The sequence below is a fragment of the Oncorhynchus gorbuscha genome, linkage group LG18 (genome assembly GCF_021184085.1).
Source record: "Oncorhynchus gorbuscha isolate QuinsamMale2020 ecotype Even-year linkage group LG18, OgorEven_v1.0, whole genome shotgun sequence".
In the NCBI taxonomy this organism is placed as follows: domain Eukaryota; kingdom Metazoa; phylum Chordata; class Actinopteri; order Salmoniformes; family Salmonidae; genus Oncorhynchus; species Oncorhynchus gorbuscha.
The window spans coordinates 72,701,652-72,725,025 of record NC_060190.1 but is presented as its reverse complement, the minus strand read 5'-3'; the positions used below and the strand labels follow the sequence as shown (position 1 = coordinate 72,725,025).

The 23,374-nt window shown below is 48.9% G+C and overlaps 1 protein-coding gene across 9 annotated transcripts in view; it reads right to left on the bottom strand.

The window, feature by feature from the left end:
* The window catches only part of LOC124003041 (R3H domain-containing protein 2-like), a 103,715-nt gene that overhangs the window by 64,501 nt on the left and 15,840 nt on the right, over positions 1–23,374 (bottom strand). For 8 of the 9 annotated variants that reach the window (XM_046311016.1, XM_046311019.1, XM_046311020.1 and 5 more), the window contains exons 2-3: positions 7,599–7,837; positions 7,245–7,462 (exon numbers count right to left, since the gene is read on the bottom strand). In XM_046311016.1, the coding sequence (XP_046166972.1) occupies positions 7,245–7,430 (186 nt within the window). In that variant the 5' untranslated portion in view covers positions 7,431–7,462; positions 7,599–7,837. Of the gene's footprint in view, positions 1–7,244; positions 7,463–7,598; positions 7,838–10,451; positions 10,729–23,374 lie in introns of those variants that run through there. The other variant, XM_046311017.1, reaches the window with a different exon arrangement.

Sequence of the window (23,374 nt, the reverse complement as noted above, 5' to 3'; positions counted from 1 at the left end):
TACACATATCTACCTCCCTTATACATATCTACCTCCCCTTACATATCTACCTCCCCTACACATATCTACACTCTACCTCCCCTATACATATCTACCTCTACCCTATACATATCTACCTCCCCTATACATATCTACCTCCCCTACACATATCTACCTCCCCTATACATATCTACCTCCCCTACACATATCTACCTCCCTATACATATCTACCTCCCCTATACATATCTACCTCCCCTACACATATCTACCTCCCCTATACATATCTACCTCCCTTATACATATCTACCTCCCCTATACATATCTACACATATCTACCTCCCCTACACATATCTACCTCCCCTACACATATCTACCTCCCCTACACATATCTACCTCCCCTATACACATCTACCTCCCCTATACACATCTACCTCCCCTATCCACATCTACCTCCCCTATACACATCTACCTCCCCTATACACATCTACCTCCCCTATACACATCTACCTCCCCTATACACATCTACCTCCCCTATACACATCTACCTCCCCTATACATATCTACCTCCCCTATACATATCTACCTCCCCTATACATATCTACACATATCTACCTCACCTATACACATCTACCTCCCCTATACACATCTACCTCCCCTATACACATCTACCTCCCTATACACATCTACCTCCCTATACACATCTACCTCCCCTACACATATCTACACATATCTACCTCCCCTACACATATCTACCTCCCCTACACATATCTACCTCCCCTACACATATCTACCTCCCCTACACATATCTACCTCCCCTACACATATCTACCTCCCCTACACATATCTACCTCCCCTACACATATCTACCTCCCCTACACATATCTACCTCCCTTATACATATCTACCTCCCTTATACATATCTACCTCCCCTACACATATCTACCTCCCCTACACATATCTACCTCCCCTACACATATCTACCTCCCCTATACATATCTACCTCCCCTACACATATCTACCTCCCCTACACATATCTACCTCCCTACACATATCTACCTCCCCTACACATATCTACCTCCCCTATACATATCTACCTCCCCTACACATATCTACCTCCCCTATACATATCTACCTCCCCTATACATATCTACCTCCCCTATACATATCTACACATATCTACCTCCCCTACACATATCTACCTCCCTTATACATATCTACCTCCCCTACACATATCTACCTCCCCTACACATATCTACCTCCCTACACATATCTACCTCCCCTTACATATCTACCTCCCCTACACATATCTACCTCCCCTACACATATCTACCTCCCCTATACATATCTACCTCCCCTACACATATCTACCTCCCCTACACATATCTACCTCCCCTTACATATCTACCTCCCCTACACATATCTACCTCCCCTACACATATCTACCTCCCTTATACATATCTACCTCCCCTATACATATCTACCTCCCCTATACATATCTACCTCCCCTACACATATCTACCTCCCCTACACACATCTACCTCCCCTATACATATCTACCTCCCCTACACATATCTACCTCCCCTATACATATCTACCTCCCCTATACATATCTACCTCCCCTACACATATCTACCTCCCCTATACATATCTACCTCCCCTACACATATCTACCTCCCTTATACATATCTACCTCCCCTACACATATCTACCTGTGTCACATGTTAATATGATATTGGATCTGACATGAATATTTCCTGTATATAGTATGCTTACTTACTTTAATGTGTATTTCATATTTCCTATTCTTATTTATTTTTTCTAGTTACACATTGTTATTGATTATTATTGACAAAAGCATACAGGAACTCATGTCCTTCTGTTCACTTGATTTAGAATTCCTCACAATCAAATGTCGTCCGCATTATCTACCAAGGGAATTATCTTCGATTATAATCACAGCCGTATATATTCCCCCCCAAGCAGACACATCGATGGCTCTGAACTAACTTTATTTGACTCTTTGCAAACTGGAATCCATTTATCCGGAGGCTGCATTCATTGTAGCTGAGGATTTTAACAAGGCTAATCTGAAAACAAGACTCCCTAAATTGTATCAGCATATCGATTGTGTTACGTTCCCCAGTTTATGTGTTGTAGTTTGTGTATTTGCATGTGTTTATTTCAGGAAAATGGCTTCCTGAAATCCCTCAAGCAGCTGATTGGTCGACTCCATGGCTAATTGGAGAGCTGACCCCGCCCCCTCGTCAAGACAGCAGTCTCCAATTACCCATTCCATCTGAAGATATATAAATGCCAGTGTTCTGTTCAGGAGGGAGAATTTTGTAGGAAAGAGTTTTTGCTAGAGTTCATTGCTGGGAGTTCATTGCTGGGAGTTCATTGCTGGGAGTTCATTGCTGGGAGTTCATTGCTGGGAGTTCATTGCTGGGAGTTCATTGCTGGGAGTTCATTGCTGGGAGTTCATTGCTGGGAGTTCATTGCTGGGAGTTCATTGCTGGGAGTTCATTGCTGGGAGTTCATTGCTGGGAGTTCATTGCTGGGAGTTCATTGCTGAGAGTTGGTATGTTTTGTGAGTTTGTTGCTCAGATAGAGCTTATTTAATGTCCTTTGTTTGTTTCTTAGTTTGTTTGTGAAATTGTTTAATATTCTGTTTAATTTGTTCCCAGGGGGGAAGGGGAAGGCACCTAGGGAGTGCTTAGGCAAGAGGCCCGCGGGCATACATATACCCGTAGCATATTCGCTGTCTAGGCACACTAGGTAAGACCTGGGCGGACCACCCCCTGTATTTTGGATAGGGCACCAGGTGGTGCTAAATTAGGTAAGTAGTGGGTAGGCAGGTAAGATAGGAGAGGGGGGGCTTTGAGATGTACTTTCTTTGCTTTGGTTCCGTCCAGCCCCTTTTCCCCATATTACCGTGTAAAGGAATAAAGTCCTTGTAAACGGTACCACATTCTGTCTATTGTCATCCTTACTTGCACCTACAGTCCAGACCTTTTTCACTTCACGGAGAGTTTAGTTGTAGCAGGGTGTCGCGTTCCCTCTTCATAGAGGCGTGCGTAACAATTGCGCAACCAGGAATGTCAAAAACCTTGGATCACTGCTATTCTAACTTCCGCGACGCATATAAGGCCCTGCCGTGCCCTACTTTCGGAAAAGCTGACCACGACTCCATTTTGTTGATCCCTGCTTACAGACAGAAACTAAAACAAGAAGCTCCCACGCTGAGGTCTGTTCAACGCTGGTCCGACCAATCTGATTCCACATTCCAAGACTGCTTCCATCACGTGGACTGGGATATGTTTCGTATTGCGTCAAACAACATTGACGAATACACTGATTCGGTGAGAGAGTTCATTAGAACGTGTGTTGAAGATGTCGTTCCCATAGCAACGATTAAAACATTCCCTAACCAGAAACTGTGGATTGATGGCAGCATTCGCGTGAAACTGAAAGCGCGAACCACTGCTTTTAATCAGGGCAAGGTGTCTGGCAACATGACTGAATACAAACAGTGCAGCTATTCCCTCCGTAAGGCTATCAAACAAGCTAAGCGTCAGTACAGAGACAAAGTGGAATCTCAATTCAATGGCTCAGACACAAGAGGCATGTGGCAGGGTCTACAGTCAATCACGGACTACAAGATGAAATCCAGCCCAGTCACGGACCAGGATGTCTTGCTCCCAGGCAGACTAAATAACTTTTTTGCCCGCTTTGAGGACAATACAGTGCCACTGACACGGCCTGCAACGGAAACATGCAGTCTCTCCTTCACTGCAGCCGAGGTGAGTAAGACATTTAAACGTGTTAACCCTCGCAAGGCTGCAGGCCCAGACGGCATCCCCAGCCGCGCCCTCAGAGCATGCGCAGACCAGCTGGCCGGTGTGTTTACGGACATATTCAATCAATCCCTATACCAGTCTGCTGTTCCCACATGCTTCAAGAGGGCCACCACTGTTCCTGTTCCCAAGAAAGCTAAGGTAACTGAGCTAAACGACTACCACCCCGTAGCACTCACTTCCGTCATCATGAAGTGCTTTGAGAGACTAGTCAAAGACCATATCACCTCCACCCTACCTGACACCCTAGACCCACTCCAATTTGCTTACCGCCCAAATAGGTCCACAGACGATGCAATCTCAACCACACTGCACACTGCCCTAACCCACCTGGACAAGAGGAATACCTATGTGAGAATGCTGTTCATCGACTACAGCTCGGCATTCAACACCATAGTACCCTCCAAGCTCGTCATCAAGCTCGAGACCCTGGGTCTCGACCCCGCCCTGTGCAACTGGGTACTGGACTTCCTGACGGGCCGCCCCCAGGTGGTGAGGGTAGGCAACAACATCTCCCCGCTGATCCTCAACACGGGGGCCCCACAAGGGTGCGTTCTGAGCCCTCTCCTGTACTCCCTGTTCACCCACGACTGCGTGGCCACGCACGCCTCCAACTCAATCATCAAGTTTGCGGACGACACAACAGTGGTAGGCTTGATTACCAACAACGACGAGACGGCCTACAGGGAGGAGGTGAGGGCCCTCGGAGTGTGGTGTCAGGAAAATAACCTCACACTCAATGTCAACAAAACTAAGGAGATGATTGTGGACTTCAGGAAACAGCAGAGGGAACACCCCCTATCCACATCGATGGAACAGTAGTGGAGAGGGTAGCTAGTTTTAAGTTCCTCGGCATACACATCACAGACAAACTGAATTGGTCCACTCACACTGACAGCGTCGTGAAGAAGGCGCAGCAGCGCCTATTCAACCTCAGGAGGCTGAAGAAATTCGGCTTGTCACCAAAAGCACTCACAAACTTCTACAGATGCACAATCGAGAGCATCCTGGCGGGCTGTATCACCGCCTGGTACGGCAACTGCTCCGCCCTCAACCGTAAGGCTCTCCAGAGGGTAGTGAGGACTGCACAACGCATCACCGGGGGCAAACTACCTGCCCTCCAGGACACCTACACCACCCGTTGTTACAGGAAGGCCATAAAGATCATCAAGGACATCAACCACCCGAACCACTGCCTGTTCACCCCGCTATCATCCAGAAGGCGAGGTCAGTACAGGTGCATCAAAGCTGGGACCGAGAGACTGAAAAACAGCTTCTATCTCAAGGCCATCAGACTGTTAAACAGCCACCACTAACACTGAGTGGCTGCTGCCAACACACTGTCATTGACACTGACCCAACTCCAGCCATTTTAATAATGGGAATTGATGGGAAATGATGTAAATATATCACTAGCCACTTTAAACAATGCTACCTTATATAATGTTACTTACCCTACATTATTCATCTCATATGCATATGTATATACTGTACTCTACATCATCGACTGCATCCTTATGTAACACATGTATCACTAGCCACTTTAACTATGCCACTTTGTTTACTTTGTCTACACACTCATCTCATATGTATATACTGTACTCGATACCATCTACTGTATGCTGCTCTGTACCATCACTCATTCATATATCCTTATGTACATGTTCCTTATCCCCCCCTTACACTGTGTATAAGACAGTAGTTTTGGAATTGTTAGTTAGATTACTTGTTGGTTATCACTGCATTGTCGGAACTAGAAGCACAAGCATTTCGCTACACTCGCATTAACATCTGCTAACCATGTGTATGTGACAAATAAAATTTGATTTGATTTGATACCTCAATTGGGCCGACCAACCAGTTCTCCCGCACATTGGCTAACCGGGCTATCTGCATTGTGTCCCACCCGCCAACCCCTCTTTTTACGCTACTGTTACTCTCTGTTCATCAAATATGCATAGTCACTTTAACCACATGTACATACTACCTCAATCAGCCTGACTATTCGGTGTCTGTATGTAGCCTCGCTACTTTTATAGCCTCACTACTGTATATAGCCTGTCTTTTTAATGTTGTTCACCTGATACCTTTTTTGCACTATTGGTTAGAGCCTGTAAGTAAGCATTTCACTGTAAGGTCTACACCTGTTGTAGTCGGCACACGTGACAAGTAAACTTTGATTTGATTTAGTGTGCATAGCGCTGAGAGAACTTTTGTTTCGTTTTTAATTTATTTATTTTTTTAACTAGGTGCCCGACACGGTTCAATTCCTCAATCCATTTTTTTTGTGAGCTCAACCCGTAATTTCTCTCAATTGAAATCAAAGCTAGTCGGAACTCATAAATGTCTGACTTGCTAACTGGTTGAACACGGCACGTGTATAACTTACAACCATTTAGCAAGTCGGAAATGTTCAAGTTTCCTAGTTCCGACAAGGACGTGTACGCGGCATAAGTCAAGAACTATGTGCGACGCTAGGCTGATTGGAAGTTGTAGTTCACATTAGGTAAATATTCAAGCTAGTTTAGCGCGGAAATGTGGTAATTAACTACAATTTACCATAATCCATTGCGCCCATTCTTTCGGACCACGGACAGAGGTGGATACACACCATATGAGACCGCATGAGAGAGGAATGACAACATGACGACGAGAGTGATAGAGACAGTTTGTGAGGTAGCTCTACCCGATTGATAGTTAGTAGAAGTAGTCTTGAAAGTATGCTTTATGTACTGTACTCTTCATTCCACTGTCAGATTGAAGGCAGGTGATGGCTGATGGAAGCTCTACAATAATTTTAATGCTTCAAAAATGAATTGAAATCGAAAACCGTGATTATTTTGTAATAATAGAATCGAAACAGAACACCAAAAAAAACTCATTGCTCACCACTGTAGTGTCAATGACAGTCATTCACTAACTAGGGGCAATTTTTCTCAACCATAACCACATCCAACTCTGCCAACCCATCCCCACTACCCTCCAGTCGCAGGTTTGCAGCGCGTGTGCATCGTGGCCGTATGCAACTATGCAATGCATGATGGGAGCGCAGGTTCAAACAGAACTGAAAAAAACGTCTCGCTGTTTTATTTTGCCATTGTCATTACAATATAAAATGTCTGAATATGTTCAAATCTAGACAGCCACAGAATTCACAGACATTTTATTCTCTAGTGTAGTAGAACGATTCCTTCAAAAACTTTTCTGGAAATTACAACCCTAGAAGTGCAGTGCCGAGGAGGCCATCATCTCTGCCGAATCATCTCTCCTTTCTCCTGAAGTGTGTACTCGTTTACTACTCACCACAAATGTAAAAGCATCACTTCCATTAAGGGAAGTGAAGAATTCCACAATTTGGGAGAAAAGAGAGATGATTGGGAAGCAACCACATTCCCGTTTGAGGTCAGTTACCTGTGAGTCCTGTGTGGCGCTCTCCTCTGCCTCCATGCCCTCCCCGGTGCCCACGGTGCCCACGGTGCCCTCCTGTCCCTGGAAAGGTTCAGGGGATGGGGAGTGCTTCCTCATCGAGTCATCATTGAGCGGTCTACTACTTCCACCCTCCGTCTGAACGTCCTCCTCAGCCAGGCTCACGGACATCTTCTCAAGGCAGGGTAGGAGGACTCAAGCGACTGTTAAAGAAGACAAGAGGTTCAGAGGCCGTACAGGTTGAGGTTATGACCTGGTCTGAAGAAAACTAAAGGACCCTAAACACGGTAGGAGTCGAGAGATACCGACCATGTAGTTCATGAATACAGTGAACTGTACCTGATGAGGAGATCAGCTGTTCTGTGCCGATTCCTTACGGAGTGTGTTCCCAGGAGAGGGCTCTACAGAGGAGGACTGTGCCACTCCGCTGGGCGAGGGTATTCCATAGCGCGCTCCATATAGGGGGGGGGGGGGGGGGGGAGAACAGCCGAGATGGGGAAGAGGCGCCAGGGGAGTGGGTCTATATGTCCGTCCTTCCGTCAATATATCCGCCCGTGCGTCTCAGTGCAGCAGGACCGCTGGGGATAAGAGAAAGGTAGAATGACGTCACAACCCAGTGATTCTCTGACGGGGTCTGACTCACGGCTCAAAGCGTGGGAGGACAGAGCTACCGGGCTGGCTGTGGAACTATGAATTCAGTTAATGAACACTTGCAGACCTGGGTTGAAATTGGACTTGTTTTTTTTTTGGTTCAGAAACTTTGCAACGGCTCACTGACAGAGTAGAGACGGCGTGTTTCTTTCTCCCGCTTTCTCGTTAACAACACGGCAGCTGATGAAAACATGACGGCACACTGCACCTTCGGGACAAGTGGCGCAAGACAAACACGCCAGAGCAAGACAGACAAACAGGACGCAGTGTTGAGTAACACAGTTCTCAGCAGTTTAACACAATTTCCTCGAAAGTCATCAGGAAGCTGTGTGTGTGTGTGTGTGTGTGTGTGTGTGTGTGTGTGTGTGTGTGTGTGTGTGTGTGTGTGTGTGTGTGTGTGTGTGTGTGTGTGTGTGTGTGTGTGTGTGTGTGTGTGTGTGTGTGTGTGTGTGTGTGTGTGTGTGTGTGAGAGAGAGAGTGTGAGTGAGAGAGAGATGCAGAGAGGAGGCTGTATGGCAGGCAGGGATTCCCGAAGCAGGGGAAGACCCAGGCACAGCAAGGGTGTCATCACTGAGGCAGCAGCACCATATTGCATCAATGACCAGGGCACCCACCCACACACACCCACCCACACAACCACCCACAAACACAACCACCCACAAACACAACCACCCAACTGCACTCAGCTCTGAAGACGCAAATAGTATTTTTTTTTAAACATTGCAAATAACTTACAGCTGTTCTTGATTGAGCTTGAGCTGTAGCAATGGAACCAATAGACACGTCCCCGAAGTGCAAACCACACCCACTTTTGACCTGGCCCTCCAGGCAAGGCTAAAGAAAATTCTCAAATGATTTGTAATATTTCAAATAGCATATGAACCCAAGTTTGAAAGACAGACACAGCCCGCTGATTCACTGAGGGTGATTTAGTGCAGGTATTGACTCCCTGTCCTACTGTTTAATTTATGATTTTTTGTTGTTGGTCGTAGCAGGTCAGGATCTAAGCAATAGTTAGTACCAGATGTCAGGAGAGAAAACAGCTGACTGGGGTGTGGGGGTTTATGCTATAATATAGGCTTCTGTACGCTATAGGGAACCAATGTAGCTGCTAGTTATCATTTATACACTGCAGCTGTAATCACATGGCCATTTAGCAGGTTGAATTTTATAATGGAGAGGAGAGATGTGTGTGTACTGCAGAACCTGAATGAAAGATGAAGGTAAATGGAAATGTAGCGCACAGTGGAGAGAGAGAGAAGAGAGAAAGAGAGAGAGAGAGAGAGAGAGAGAGAGAGAGAGAGAGAGAGAGAGAGAGAGAGAGAGAGAGAGAGAGAGAGAGAGAGAGAGAGAGAGAGAGAATGAGAGAGAGAATGAGAGTGAGAGAGGAACAGAGAGAGGGATAGAGAGAGAGGGATAGAGAGAGAGGGATAGAGAGGCAGAGAGCAAGAGGAACAGAGAGGGAGAGGGATAATGAGGAAGAGAGAGAGAGAGGCAGAGAGCAAGAGGAACAGAGAGAGGCAGAGAGAGAGGGATAGAGAGGCAGAGAGCGAGAGGAACAGAGAGAGGGAGAGCTGTGAGGAAGAGGGAGAGAGGGATAATGAGGAAGAGAGAGAGAGGCAGAGAGCAAGAGGAACAGAGAGAGGCAGAGAGAGAGGGATAGAGAGGCAGAGAGCGAGAGGAACAGAGAGAGGGAGAGCTGTGAGGAAGAGAGAGAGAGAGAGGCAGAGAGCAAGAGGAACAGAGAGAGGCAGAGAGCGAGAGGAACAGAGAGAGGGAGAGCTGTGAGGAAGAGAGAGAGAGGGATAAAGAGGCAGAGAGAGAGAGAGAGAGAGAAAGATGAATGAGTCAGAGCTGAGCAGAGAGGGGGAGGATGACGTCAGCAGGCTGAGCATTAAGAGGACACATTAAAAGAGGAAGAGAGAGAGGAATAGAGAGAGGGTGAGGACAGAAAAGAGGAGGGGCAGAGCAGGGGTATCCTCTATGACAGAGAAGAGAAAAGAGAGAGAGTGTGTAGAGGGTCAAGATTGAAAAAGGGAGGGGGAGAAAGAGACGGACAGAGATAGCAGAGTTGCTGACCATAATCACCCCGCCCTTGTTCATTATAAAGACAGAGGAGAGAAAGAAAGACACAGAGAGGGAGAGGGGATCCTTTCAATCCATTATTGATGAGTGCTGGAATGTGGGCGAGAGGAGAGAGAAAGAAAGATACCGGTATGGAGAAAGAGAGAGAGAAAGAGAGGGACAGAGGAACCTTTCTCCAAGTCATCTTTCACAGCAGCAGGTCATCAAGAGGACAAAAATAAACTCGCTTCTCTCCATTCATTCACTCAAATTTGAATAAAAATAAAATATTTTTTATTTTTTAAGATGACTACCGCAACTATTTCCAGCTACACTTGTCAATGAACGTTCATTATGAATGGAGTGTCAGGACTCAGGACACTGTTATCATGACACTAGTCTGCTACCCACAGAGGAGGGACTCGAAGCATGCTGCATTCACTCATGTCCACAAGTCTTTACATTCAACACAATTACCTGCCCTGCAGTGGGTTTTGGGCTCCATGTGATGCAAATGTTGTCACCTGGGACGACTCTATGTCAAAGGAAATCAAGTGTAACGTGGTTAGTCTCCTTCAGAAGTATGCTGGATGGATTGGAGGCTACCTCTCAGAGAAAAAGAAGAAAAAAAATGTGAAAAGAAACACAGGAAATTGGTCCCGTTCCCATTATAGACCTTACGTCATTTCTGCCCTTCTTCTAGTTTGGGAAGGGGGAGCAGAGAGAGCGACACGGCAGAGGGAGCAGGAGAGAGACATTTTTTTTAATCAATGATGAAACAGACGGTGCTGCCATGCGATTGGCCGAGTCCTCCACCAATGGGAGGCCCAGCTCCATGGCAACAGGCTCTGTCACCAAGAGAAAACCAGAAAGCTCCCTCAACACCCCCATCTCTCTGTAGCACCCCCCTTTCCTGCCTGGCGAACCAAACACATCTCTCTCTCTTACTGTAGCACCCCCCCCCGTCATGTAGAACCCAAAAACACACACACACACACACACACCTCTCTCTCTTACTGTAGCACCCCCTTCATGTAGAACTCAAAAACACACCTCTCTCACTGTAGTGCCCCCCTTCATGTAGAACCCAAACACACACACACCTCTCACTGTAGCGCCCCCTTCATGTAGAACCCAAACACACACACACCTCTCACTGTAGTGCCCCCTTCATGTAGAACCCACACACACACACACACACACACACACACACACACACACACACACACACACACACACACACACACACACACACACACACACACACACACACACACACACACACACACACACACCTCTCACTGTAGTGCCCCCCTTCATGTAGAACCCAAACACACACACACACACCTCTCACTGTAGCGCCCCCCTTCATGTAGAACCCAAACACACACACACACACTTCTCTCACTGTAGCGCCCCCCTTCATGTAGAACCCAAACACACACACACACACACACCTCTCACTGTAGCGCCCCCCTTCATGTAGAACCCAAACACACACACACACTTCTCTCACTGTAGCGCCCCCTTCATGTAGAACCCAAACACACACACACACCTCTCTTACTGTAGCGCCCCTTCATGTAGAACCCAAACACACACACACACACACCTCTCACTGTAGCGCCCCCCTTCATGTAGAACCCAAACACACACACCTCTCACTGTAGCGCCCCCCTTCATGTAGAACCCAAACACACACACACACACCTCTCACTGTAGCGCCCCCCTTCATGTAGAACCCAAACCTCTCAGTATCACCCTTTTTCCTTCCCCAGTTACCTAGCTCTGCAGATTTAAGGAGCTCAACTCACAATCTCTCTCACACACACACACACACACACACACACACACACACACACACACACACACACACACACACACACACACACACACACACACACACACACACACACACACACACACACACACACACACACACACACACACACACACACACTTAAATCTGAGTTACAAAACACCAGCACACACGGAAAGTGATCCAATTCATAAACATTCTAGTGAAGAGTACAGATGGATGACTCCTTCACACACTACTCTGTTCTGTGTTGTGGTGTGTCGTGTCGGGAATAGTCTCAGCAGATCGGTTTCAGGTGACCCCTGAACTAAGCAGATTGAGGAGCAGACGCACACTGAGACAGAGAGGCCTGAGGAGCTAACTAGTGAACGTGGACAGACAGGGAGGTGGACCACACTTCCCGGGGCTCTACACTCACATATGATCAGCTAGAAGCCAGCGACTCAGACCAGCGACTGAGTCACATCTCAAAAAATCATTCACCAAATGTTACAGAAATATTTCCCCAAATATCGCTAGTTAAAATACATGGCACTTAGCGTCACTGACGAGCATTTATGCCTCTGCTGCATCAGACCGGCTACAGGCAGAGGTCACGAGGTCATCTTCGCTGTTGAAGTATTCCGGATATAGATGTATTGATGTTTTCAGAGTCCAGGAGGACAACTGGTCTCTCCTTTTCTACTTGTAAATTGTAATGAGGCTGTCTTGTGCGGTGGGGACTAATGTTGCTTCACTGTGTCTGGTCTGCATTCCACCAGGCAACACTTTAGTGTGTTATCCCCTGGGTTGTACTCGGTGCACCCAAGTTTTACCCAATAAATCAAATCACGAAGGTAGTTCATATTGGCCTCAGTGCAGGTGGTCCAGGCAGGTAGCACACCAACAGTTGTAGACAGGAAACACTGTGCTCCATTACTGCAACAAATTGAGCCATCCATCCAATCTGAACCACCTATCATGTGAGCAATGCCCAGTCCCTCCCTCCCACCCAGCTACCACCATCCCTCCCTACCACCCAGCAACCTCCATCCCTCCCTACCACCCAGCAACCTCCATCCCTCCCACCCTCCCAGCTACCTCCATCCCTCCCTCCCAACCACCCAGCTACCTCCATCCCTCCCTCACTACCTCCCAGCTACCTCCTCCCGCCCTACCACCCAGCTACCTCCATCCCTACCACACAGCTACCTCCATCCCTACCACCCAGCTACTCCATCCCTACCACCCAGCTACCTCATCCCTACCACCCAGCTACCTCCATCCATCCCTCCCAGCAACCTCCATCCATCCCTCCCAGCAACCTCCATCCCTCCCTCCCTCCCAACCACCCAGCTACCTCCATCCCTCCCAACCACCCAGCTACCTCCATCCCTCCCAACCACCCAGCTACCTCCATCCCTCCCAACCACCCAGCTACCTCCAACCCTCCCTCCCTCCATCCCAGCAACCTCCATCCCTCCCTCCCAGCTACCTCCATCCCTCCCTCCCTCCATCCCAGCTACCTCCATCCCTCCCTCCCAGCTACCTCCATCCCTCCCTCCCAGCTACCTCCATCCCTCCCTCCCAGCTACCTCCATCCCTCCCTCCCAGCACCCAGCTACCTCCATCCCTCCCAGCACACAGCTACCTCCATCCCTCCCTACCACCCAGCTACCTCCCTCCCTCCCTCTCTCTCAGCTACCTCCCAGCTACTTCCCTCCCAGCACCCAGCTACATCCATCCCTCCCTCCCTCCATCCCAGCTACCTCCATCCCTCCCTCCCTCCCAGCTACCTCCATTCCTCCCTACTAGCACCCAGCTACCGCAATCCCTCCCTCCATCCCAGCTACCTCCATCCATCCCTCCCTCACAGCACCCAGCTACCTCCATTCCTCCCTCCCAACACCTAGCTACCTCATCCCTCCCTCCCAGCACCCAGCTAACTCCATCCCTCCCTACCACCCAGCTACCTCCATCCCTCCCTCCCAGCTACCTCCATCCCTCCCTCCCAGCTACCTCCATTCCTCCCTCCCAGCACCCAGCTACCTCCATCCCTCCCAGCACACAGCTACCTCCATCCATCCATCCCTCCATCCCAGCTACCTCCATCCCTCCCAGCACACAGCTACCTCCATCCATCCATCCCTCCATCCCAGCTACCTCCATCCCTCCCAGCACACAGCTACCTCCATCCATCCCAGCCACCTCCATCCCTCCCAGCACCCAGCTACCTCCATCCCTCCCTACCACCCAGCTACCTCATCCCTACCACCCAGCTACCTCCATCCATCCCTCCCAGCAACCTCCATCCATCCCTCCCAGCAACCTCCATCCCTCCCTCCCTCCCAACCACCCAGCTACCTCCATCCCTCCCAACCACCCAGCTACCTCCATCCCTCCCAACCACCCAGCTACCTCCATCCCTCCCAACCACCCAGCTACCTCCAACCCTCCCTCCCTCCATCCCAGCAACCTCCATCCCTCCCTCCCAGCTACCTCCATCCCTCCCTCCCTCCATCCCAGCTACCTCCATCCCTCCCTCCCAGCTACCTCCATCCCTCCCTCCCAGCTACCTCCATCCCTCCCTCCCAGCTACCTCCATCCCTCCCTCCCAGCACCCAGCTACCTCCATCCCTCCCAGCACACAGCTACCTCCATCCCTCCCTACCACCCAGCTACCTCCCTCCCTCCCTCTCTCTCAGCTACCTCCCAGCTACTTCCCTCCCAGCACCCAGCTACATCCATCCCTCCCTCCCTCCATCCCAGCTACCTCCATCCCTCCCTCCCTCCCAGCTACCTCCATTCCTCCCTACTAGCACCCAGCTACCGCAATCCCTCCCTCCATCCCAGCTACCTCCATCCATCCCTCCCTCACAGCACCCAGCTACCTCCATTCCTCCCTCCCAACACCTAGCTACCTCATCCCTCCCTCCCAGCACCCAGCTAACTCCATCCCTCCCTACCACCCAGCTACCTCCATCCCTCCCTCCCAGCTACCTCCATCCCTCCCTCCCAGCTACCTCCATTCCTCCCTCCCAGCACCCAGCTACCTCCATCCCTCCCAGCACACAGCTACCTCCATCCATCCATCCCTCCATCCCAGCTACCTCCATCCCTCCCAGCACACAGCTACCTCCATCCATCCATCCCTCCATCCCAGCTACCTCCATCCCTCCCAGCACACAGCTACCTCCATCCATCCCAGCCACCTCCATCCCTCCCAGCACCCAGCTACCTCCATCCCTCCCTACCACCCAGCTACCTCCCTCCCTCTCAGCTACCTCCCTCCCTCCCTCTCTCTCAGCTACCTCCCAGCTACTTCCCTCCCAGCACCCAGCTACATCCATCCCTCCCTCCCTCCCTCCCTCCCTCCCAGCTACCTCCATTCCTCCCTACTAGCACCCAGCTACCGCAATCCCTCCCTCCATCCCAGCTACCTCCATCCCTCCCTCACAGCACCCAGCTACCTCCATTCCTCCCTCCCAACACCTAGCTACCTCATCCCTCCCTCCCAGCACCCAGCTAACTCCATCCCTCTCTACCACCCAGCTACCTCCATCCCTCCCTCCCAGCTCCCTCCATCCCTCCCTCCCAGCTCCCTGCCTATCAGCTACCTCCCAGCTATCTCTCTCCCAGCACCCAGCTACCACCCTCCCAGAACCCAGCTACCACCCTCCCAGCAACCAGCTACCTCCCTCCCAGCAACCAGCTACCTCCCTCTCAGCTCCCTACCTCCCTCCCTCTCAGCTACCTCCCTCCCTCTCAGCTACCTCCCTCCCTCCCTCTCAGCTACCTACCCTCAGCTATCTCCCAGCTACCTCCCTCCATCTCAGCTCCCTCCCAGCTACCTCCCTCCCTCTCAGCTACCTCCCTCCCCCTCAGCTACCTCCCAGCTACCTCCCTCCCTCTCAGCTACCTCCCAGCTACCTCCCTCCCTCTCAGCTACCTCCCTCCCTCCCTCTCAGCTACCTCCCAGCTAACTCATCTCATATGTATATACTGTACTCGATACCATCTACTGCATCTTGCCTATGCCGTTCTGTACCAGCACTCATTCATATATATTTATGTACATATTCTTTATCCCTTTACACTTGTGTGTGTAAAGTAGTAGTTTTGGAATTGTTTAGGTTAGATTACTTGTTGGTTATTACTGCATTGTCGGAACTAGAAGCACAAGCATTTCGCTACACTCGCATTAACATCTGCTAACCATGTGTATGTGACAAATAAATTTGATTTGATTTTATTAGTGCGTACGGCCCAGTACATCACTGGGGCCAAGCTTTCTGCCATCCAGGACTTCTATACCAGGCGGTGTCAGAGGAAGGCCATATAGAGGGTGGTGCGTACGGCCCAGTACATCACTGGGGCCAAGCTTTCTGCCATCCAGGACTTCTATACCAGGCGGTGTCAGAGGAAGGCCATATAGAGGGTGGTGCGTACGGCCCAGTACATCCCTGCGGCCAAGCTTTCTGCCATCCAGGACCTCTATACCAGGCGGTGTCAGAGGAAGGCCATATAGAGGGTGGTGCGTACGGCCCAGTACATCCCTGCGGCCAAGCTTTCTGCCATCCAGGACCTCTATACCAGGCGGTGTCAGAGGAAGGCCCTATAAAAAAACTGTAAGACTCCAGCCACCCTAGTCATCGACTTCTCTGCTACAGCACGGCAAGTGGTACAGACGCGCCAAGTCAGGAAACCTGAACAGCTTCTGAGACTGCTAAATAGTTAGTTAAATAGTCTGAGTAGGAATTGGTTATCTGCATTGACCCTTTATGACTCATTACATACACTGCTGCTACTGTTTATTGTCTATCCTGTTGCCTAGTCACTTTATCCCTACCTATATGTACAGTGCCTTCGGAAAGTATTCAGACCCCTTGACTAACATTCATGTTAGACTTAAACACGTTATGTTAGACCTAATCTAACATGGATTAAATGTTTAAAAAAAACATCAATCTACACACAATACCCGCGAGAAACAGGTCTTTAGAAATGTTTAGCAAATGTATTAAGAACATAAATACCTTATTTACGTAATACCTTATTTGCTATGAGACTCTAAATTGAGCTCAGATCCCGTTCCCTTTGATCATCCTAGAGACGTGGCCTCCATCTTTCTTAAAAGGAAGAAGATTGGAACCACCAAGACTCTAGAACTGGCCTAGAACTGGCCACCTGGCCAAACTGAGCAATCGGAGGAGAAGGGCCTTGGTCAGGCGGGGTAACCAAGAACCCGATGGTCACCGACAGAGCTCCAGAGTTCCTCTGTGGATATGGGAGAACCTTCCAGAAGGACAACCATTTCTGCAGCACTCGATCAAGCAGGCCTTTATGGTAGAGTGGCCAGACGGAAGCCACTCCTCAGTAAAAGGCACATGACAGCCCACTTGAAGTTTGCCAAAAGTCACCTAAAGACTCTCAGACCATGAGAAACAAGATTCTCTGGTCTGATGAAACCAACATTAAACGCTTTGGCCTGAATGCCAAGAGTCCTTTCTGCAGGATACCTGGCACCATCCCTATGGTGAAGCATGGTGGTGGCAGTATCATGCTGTGGGGATGTTTTTTCGGGTGCAGGGACTGGGAGACTAGTCAGGATCGAGGGAAAGATGAATGGAACAAAGTACAAAGTAAAGAGAGATCCTTGATGAAAACCTGCTCCAGAGCCCTCAGGATCTCAGACTGGGGTGAAGGTTTTACCTTCCAACAGGACAACGACCCGAAGCACACAACCAAGACAACACAGGAGTGGCTTCGGGACAAGTCTCTGAATGTCTTTGAGTGGGCCAGCCAGAGTCCGGACTTGAACCCGATCAAACATCTCTGGAGAGACCTGAAAATAGCTGTGCAGTGACGCTCCCCATCCAACCTGACAGAGCTTGAAAGGATCTGCAGAGAAAAAAAAAAAACTCCCCAAATACAGCTGTGCCAAGCTGGTAGCGTCATACCCAAGAAGACTCAAGGCTGTAATCGCTGCCAAAGGTGCTTCAACAAAGTAAAGGGTCTGAATAGTTGTCAATGTTATACTTCAGTTTTTTTTTTTTTTTTTTACCATTTAAGACATTTTTGAATAAGGTTGTAACATAACAAAATGTGGAAAAAGTCAAGGAGTACTGTACATATTTACCTCAATTTACGTCATACCCCTGCACACCAATCCTGTGTATATAGTCAAGTTATCGTTACTCACTGTGTATATAGTCAAGTTATTGTTACTCACTGTGAATTTTGAAACACAATTGAAACACAATTTTGAAACACAATTTGATTTGAGACACAAGCATGGTATGACTGCATCCCATCATCACCATCCCAGCTTATCCCCACCACCAGCCAGGCCCGGCCCACCACCAGCCAGGCCCGGCCCACCACCAGCCAGGCCCGGCCCACCACCAGCCAGGCCCGGCCCACCACCAGCCAGGCCCGGCCCACCACCAGCCAGGCCCGGCCCAGCTGATATCTCAAAGTGCTGTACAGAAACACAGCCTAAAACCCCAAACAGCAAGCAATGCAGGTGTAGAAGCACGGTGGCTAGGAAAAACTCCCTAGAAAGGCCAGAACCTAGGAAGAAACCTAGAGAGGAACCAGGCTATGTGGGGTGGCCAGTCCTCTTCTGGCTGTGCCGGTGGAGATTATAACAGAACATGGCCAAGATGTTCAAATGTTCATAAATGACCAGCATGGTCGTATAATAATAAGGCAGAACAGTTGAAACTGGAGCAGCAGCACGGTCAGGTGGACTGGGGACAGCAAGGAGTAATCATGTCAGGTAGTCCTGGGGCCCAGGCCCAGCCCACCACCAGCCAGGCTGTCATTCTGAACTTTATCCGCAACGTTATATTCAGTCTCGTTACGACTCGAGCGATACCTCTCCGTCTCGTTACGACTCGAGCGATACCTCTCCGTTTCGTTACGACTCGAGCGATACCTCTCCGTCTCGTTACGACTCTAGCGATACCTCTCCGTCTCGTTACGACTCTAGCGATACCTCTCCGTCTCGTTACGACTCCAGCGATACCTCTCCGTCTCGTTACGACTCTAGCGATACCTCTCAGTCTCATTACGACTCCAGCGATACCTCTCCGTCTCGTTACGACTCTAGCGATACCTCTCCGTCTCGTTACGACTCTAGCGATACCTCTCCGTCTCGTTACGACTCTAGCGATACCTCTCCCTCCGTCCATTCTAGCAGCAGGATACACGGAGAATGGAACAGCTGGATAGGGTAAACCACTCGAGTAGCACAAAACGGAATATAACATTGTGGATAAAGTTTAGAATAACACAATGTCATGTGTACAACATAAATACCTGAATCACTATACTGAGAACTTGGCCGTTTCGTAAAGGAAGTGACGTAATTAGGTGTTTTTTTATTTCAGTGTTTTTGGAGCCGTTGCTTGTGTTTGTCCGCGGCCCCCATACAGCAGAACGAGCAATAAGGAGGTGTATCGCGAGTGGGGTAAGTTTCTCAAAAACAAGTGAAATGGCAAAAACAAAAACTGTCTGGACACTTCTAGAAGATTCTACTTACATAAAAAAAATAGGTAAACTTGTCCTTTAATTAGACAGTGGTGCTGGTGTAGACGTCACCTATAGCCCTGTACCAGATCATGATCACGTCTCTGACCTGACAGCAGTAACAGGACAACCTCTCACTGAGAACAGCCATCTGCTCTCACCTAGCCGAGCTGTTGCAACACTCCTCCCTAGTCCCTTCTCCACTCTCCTCCAAGCACAGCATGCACCTCCTTTCCCCTTTCCTCCAAGCCCAGCTTGCACCTCCTCTCCCCTCTCCTCCAAGCCCAGCCTGCACCTCCTCTCCCCTCTCCTCCAAGCCCAGCCTGCACCTCCTCTCCCCTCTCCTCTAAGCCCAGCCTGCACCTCCTCTCCTCCAAGCCCAGCCTGCACCTCCTCTCCCCTCTCCTCCAAGCCCAGCCTGCACCTCCTCTCCCCTCTCCTCCAAGCCCAGCCTGCACCTCCTCTCCCCTCTCCTCTTCCTTTTTCTCCAAGGCCAGTCTACTACACCTCTCCCATCTGTCCTCCGTTTTCTCCTAAACCAGTATGCTCTACTTTCTTCCCTCACTTCTCCCTCCCCCCCATCCTGCTCTCAAACAAAATGCTACTGCGAAAACTCCCACTCTCCTCCCAAGCAGCCATGATCATGGTGGGTGAGGCGCGGCAACAAAAAAGACAGAAGGGATTCTAGTTGCAAGGTGTTCTAATTGGCCCATTATATAGACTACTCTACACCAGAAAGTAACAGATTTGCACAACAACAATATGTGACAAAGTGTTTTGCATTGAGCTGTAGCCACAAATATTTAATGACAGTAAAGCATCATTCTATTCAAATGATCCTGTTCAATGACTACGGAAAAAGGGCATAGCAAGACATACAGGTGCGTTTCAATCTGAGGAGACCAACGGTAATGGGTAATGGTAATGTATACCGTAACGGTAATGGGTAATGGTAATGTATACCGTAACGGTAATGGGTAATGGTAATGTATACTGTAACGGTAATGGGTAATCGTAATGTATATCGTAACGGTAATGGGTAATGTTAATGTATACCGTAACGGCAATGGGTAATGGTAATGTATACCGTAACGGTAATGGGTAATGGTAATGTATACCGTAACGGTAATGGGTAATGGTAATGTATACCGTAACGGTAATGGGTAATGGTAATGTATACTGTAACGGTAATGGGTAATCGTAATGTATATCGTAACGGTAATGGGTAATGTTAATGTATACCGTAACGGCAATGGGTAATGTATACCGTAACAGTAATGGGTAATGGTAATGTATACCGTAACGGTAATGGGTAATGGTAATGTATACCGTAACGGTAATGGGTAATGGTAATGTATACCGTAACGGTAATGGGTAATGGTAATGTATACCGTAAAGGTAATGGTAATGTATAGTGTAACAGTAATGGTAATGTATAGTGTAACAGTAATGGTAATGTATATTGTAACAGTAATGGGTAATGGTAATGTATAATGTAACAGTAATGGGTAATGTAACAGTAATGGTAATGGTAATGTCTGCTAAATGACTTAAATGTAAATGTAATGTAATGGGTAATGTATAGTGTAACAGTAATGGGTAATGGTAATGTATAGTGTAACAGTAATGGTAATGTATAGTGTAACAGTAATGGGTAATGGTAATGTATAATGTAACAGTAATGGGTAATGGTAATGTAACAGTAATGGTAATGTATAGTGTAACAGTAATGGTAATGTACAGTGTAACAGTAATGGGTAATGGTAATGTATAATGTAACAGTAATGGGTAATGTATATCGTAACAATAATGGGTAATGTATATCGTAACAATAATGGGTAATGTATATTGTAACAATAATGGGTAATGTATATCGTAACAATAATGGGTAATGGTAATGTATATCGTAACAATAAATGGGTAATGTATATTGTAACAATAATGGGTAATGTATATCGTAACAATAATGGGTAATGGTAATGTATATCGTAACAATAAATGGGTAATGGTAATGTATATTGTATTCCTGCTTATTATTTCTGCGATGTTTATACCCAGTCAGTGTGGATACGAATAGGATGGCTTAGGCTGTGTTGTGTTGTGTTTCTCATTCCCCCTCATTCTACCTCCAGTGACCATCCTGCCCCTCCCCCTATCTCTACCTTCCATCTCCAGTGACCCCCCTCCCCTTCCCGATCACCACCTTACTATCTCCAAGTGACCTCCCCTATCACTACCTTACTACCTCAAGTGACCTCCCCTATCACTACCTCCAGTGTTCTCCCCTCCCCTATCAATACCTCCAGTGACCTCCCCTCCCCTATCACTACCTCCAGTGACCTCCCCTCCCCTATCACTACCTCCAGTGACCTCCCCTCCCCTATCACTACCTTACTCCCTCCAGTGACCTCCCTGATCACTACCTTACTACCTCCAGTGACTCCCCTATCACTACCTTACTATCTCCAGTGACCTCCCCTCCCCTATCACTACCTTACTATCTCCAGTGTCCTCCCCTATCACTACCTCCAGTGATCTCCCCTATCACTACCTCCAGTGACCTCCCCTATCACTACCTCCAGTGACCTCCCCTATCACTACCTCCAGTGACCTCCCCTATCACTACCTCCAGTGACCTCCCCTATCACTACCTCCAGTGACCTCCCCTATCACTACCTCCAGTGACCTCCCCTATCACTACCGTACTACCTCCAGTGACCTCCCCTATCACTACCTTACTACCTCCAGTGACCCCTCCTCCCTGATCACTACCTTACTACCTCCAGTGACCTCCCTGATCACTACCTTACTACCTCCCCTATCACTACCTTACTACCTCCAGTGACCTACCCTCCCCTACCTTACCTTCTCCAGTAACCTCCCCTCCATTATCACTACCTCCAGTGACCTCCCCTCCCCGATCACTACCTTACTACCCTCTCCAGTGTTCTCCCCTCCCCGATCACTACCTTACTACCCTCTCCAGTGACCTCCCCTCCCCGATCACCACCTTACTACCCTCTCCAGTGACCTCCCCTCCCCGATCACTACCTTACTGCCTCCAGTGACCTCCCCTCCCCTTTCACTACCTTACTACCTCCAGTGACCTCCACCCCCTATCACTACCTTACTACCTCCAGTGACCTCCCCTCCCCTGTGGACATTTGACTTGCTGCTGCTGCTTCTCAAACATCTGGTTGTTAAATTCTTCTGTAGATAGAAATGCCTATTGTCCCGTAGCACTCACTGTCATAATGAAGTGCTTTGAGAGCCTAGTCAAGGATCTCATCACCTCCACCCTACCTGACACCCTAGACCCACTTCAATAGATCCACTGACGATGCAATCGCCATCGCACTGCCCTGCCCTGTCCCATCTGGACAAGAGGAACACCTATGTATAACGCTGTTCATTGACTACAGCTCAGCGTTCAACATCACAGTACCCTCCAAGCTCATCATCAAGCTCAGGGCCTTGGATCTGAACCCCGCCCTGTGCAACAGGGGTCTTGGACTTCCTGATTGGCCGCCCCAAGGTGTTGAAGGTAGGCAACTACGCTAATCCTTAACACAGGGGCTCCACAAGGGTGCATGCTCAGCCCCCTCCTGTACTCACTGTTCACCCATGACTGCGTGGCCACACACGCCTCCAACTCAATCATCAAGCTTGCAGACAACACAACAGACCTGATTACCAAAAACGACAAGACAGCCTACAGGGAGGTGATGAGGTCCCTGGCAGAGTGGTGCCAGGAAAATAACCTCTCCCTCAACATCAACAAAACGAAGGAGCTGATCGTGGACTTCAGGAGACAGCAGAGGGAGCCACGCCCCCATCCACATCGATGGGACCACAGTGGAGAAGGTGAAAAGCTTCAAGTTCCTTGGCGTACACATCACTGATGATCTGAAATGGTTCACCCACACAGACAGTGTGGTGAAGAAGGCGCAACAGCAACTCCTCAGGAGGCTGAAGAAATTTGGCTTGGCCCCTAAGACCCTAACAAACTTTTACAGGTGCACAATTGAGAGCATCCTGTCAGGTGGTATCACAGCCTGATATAGCAATT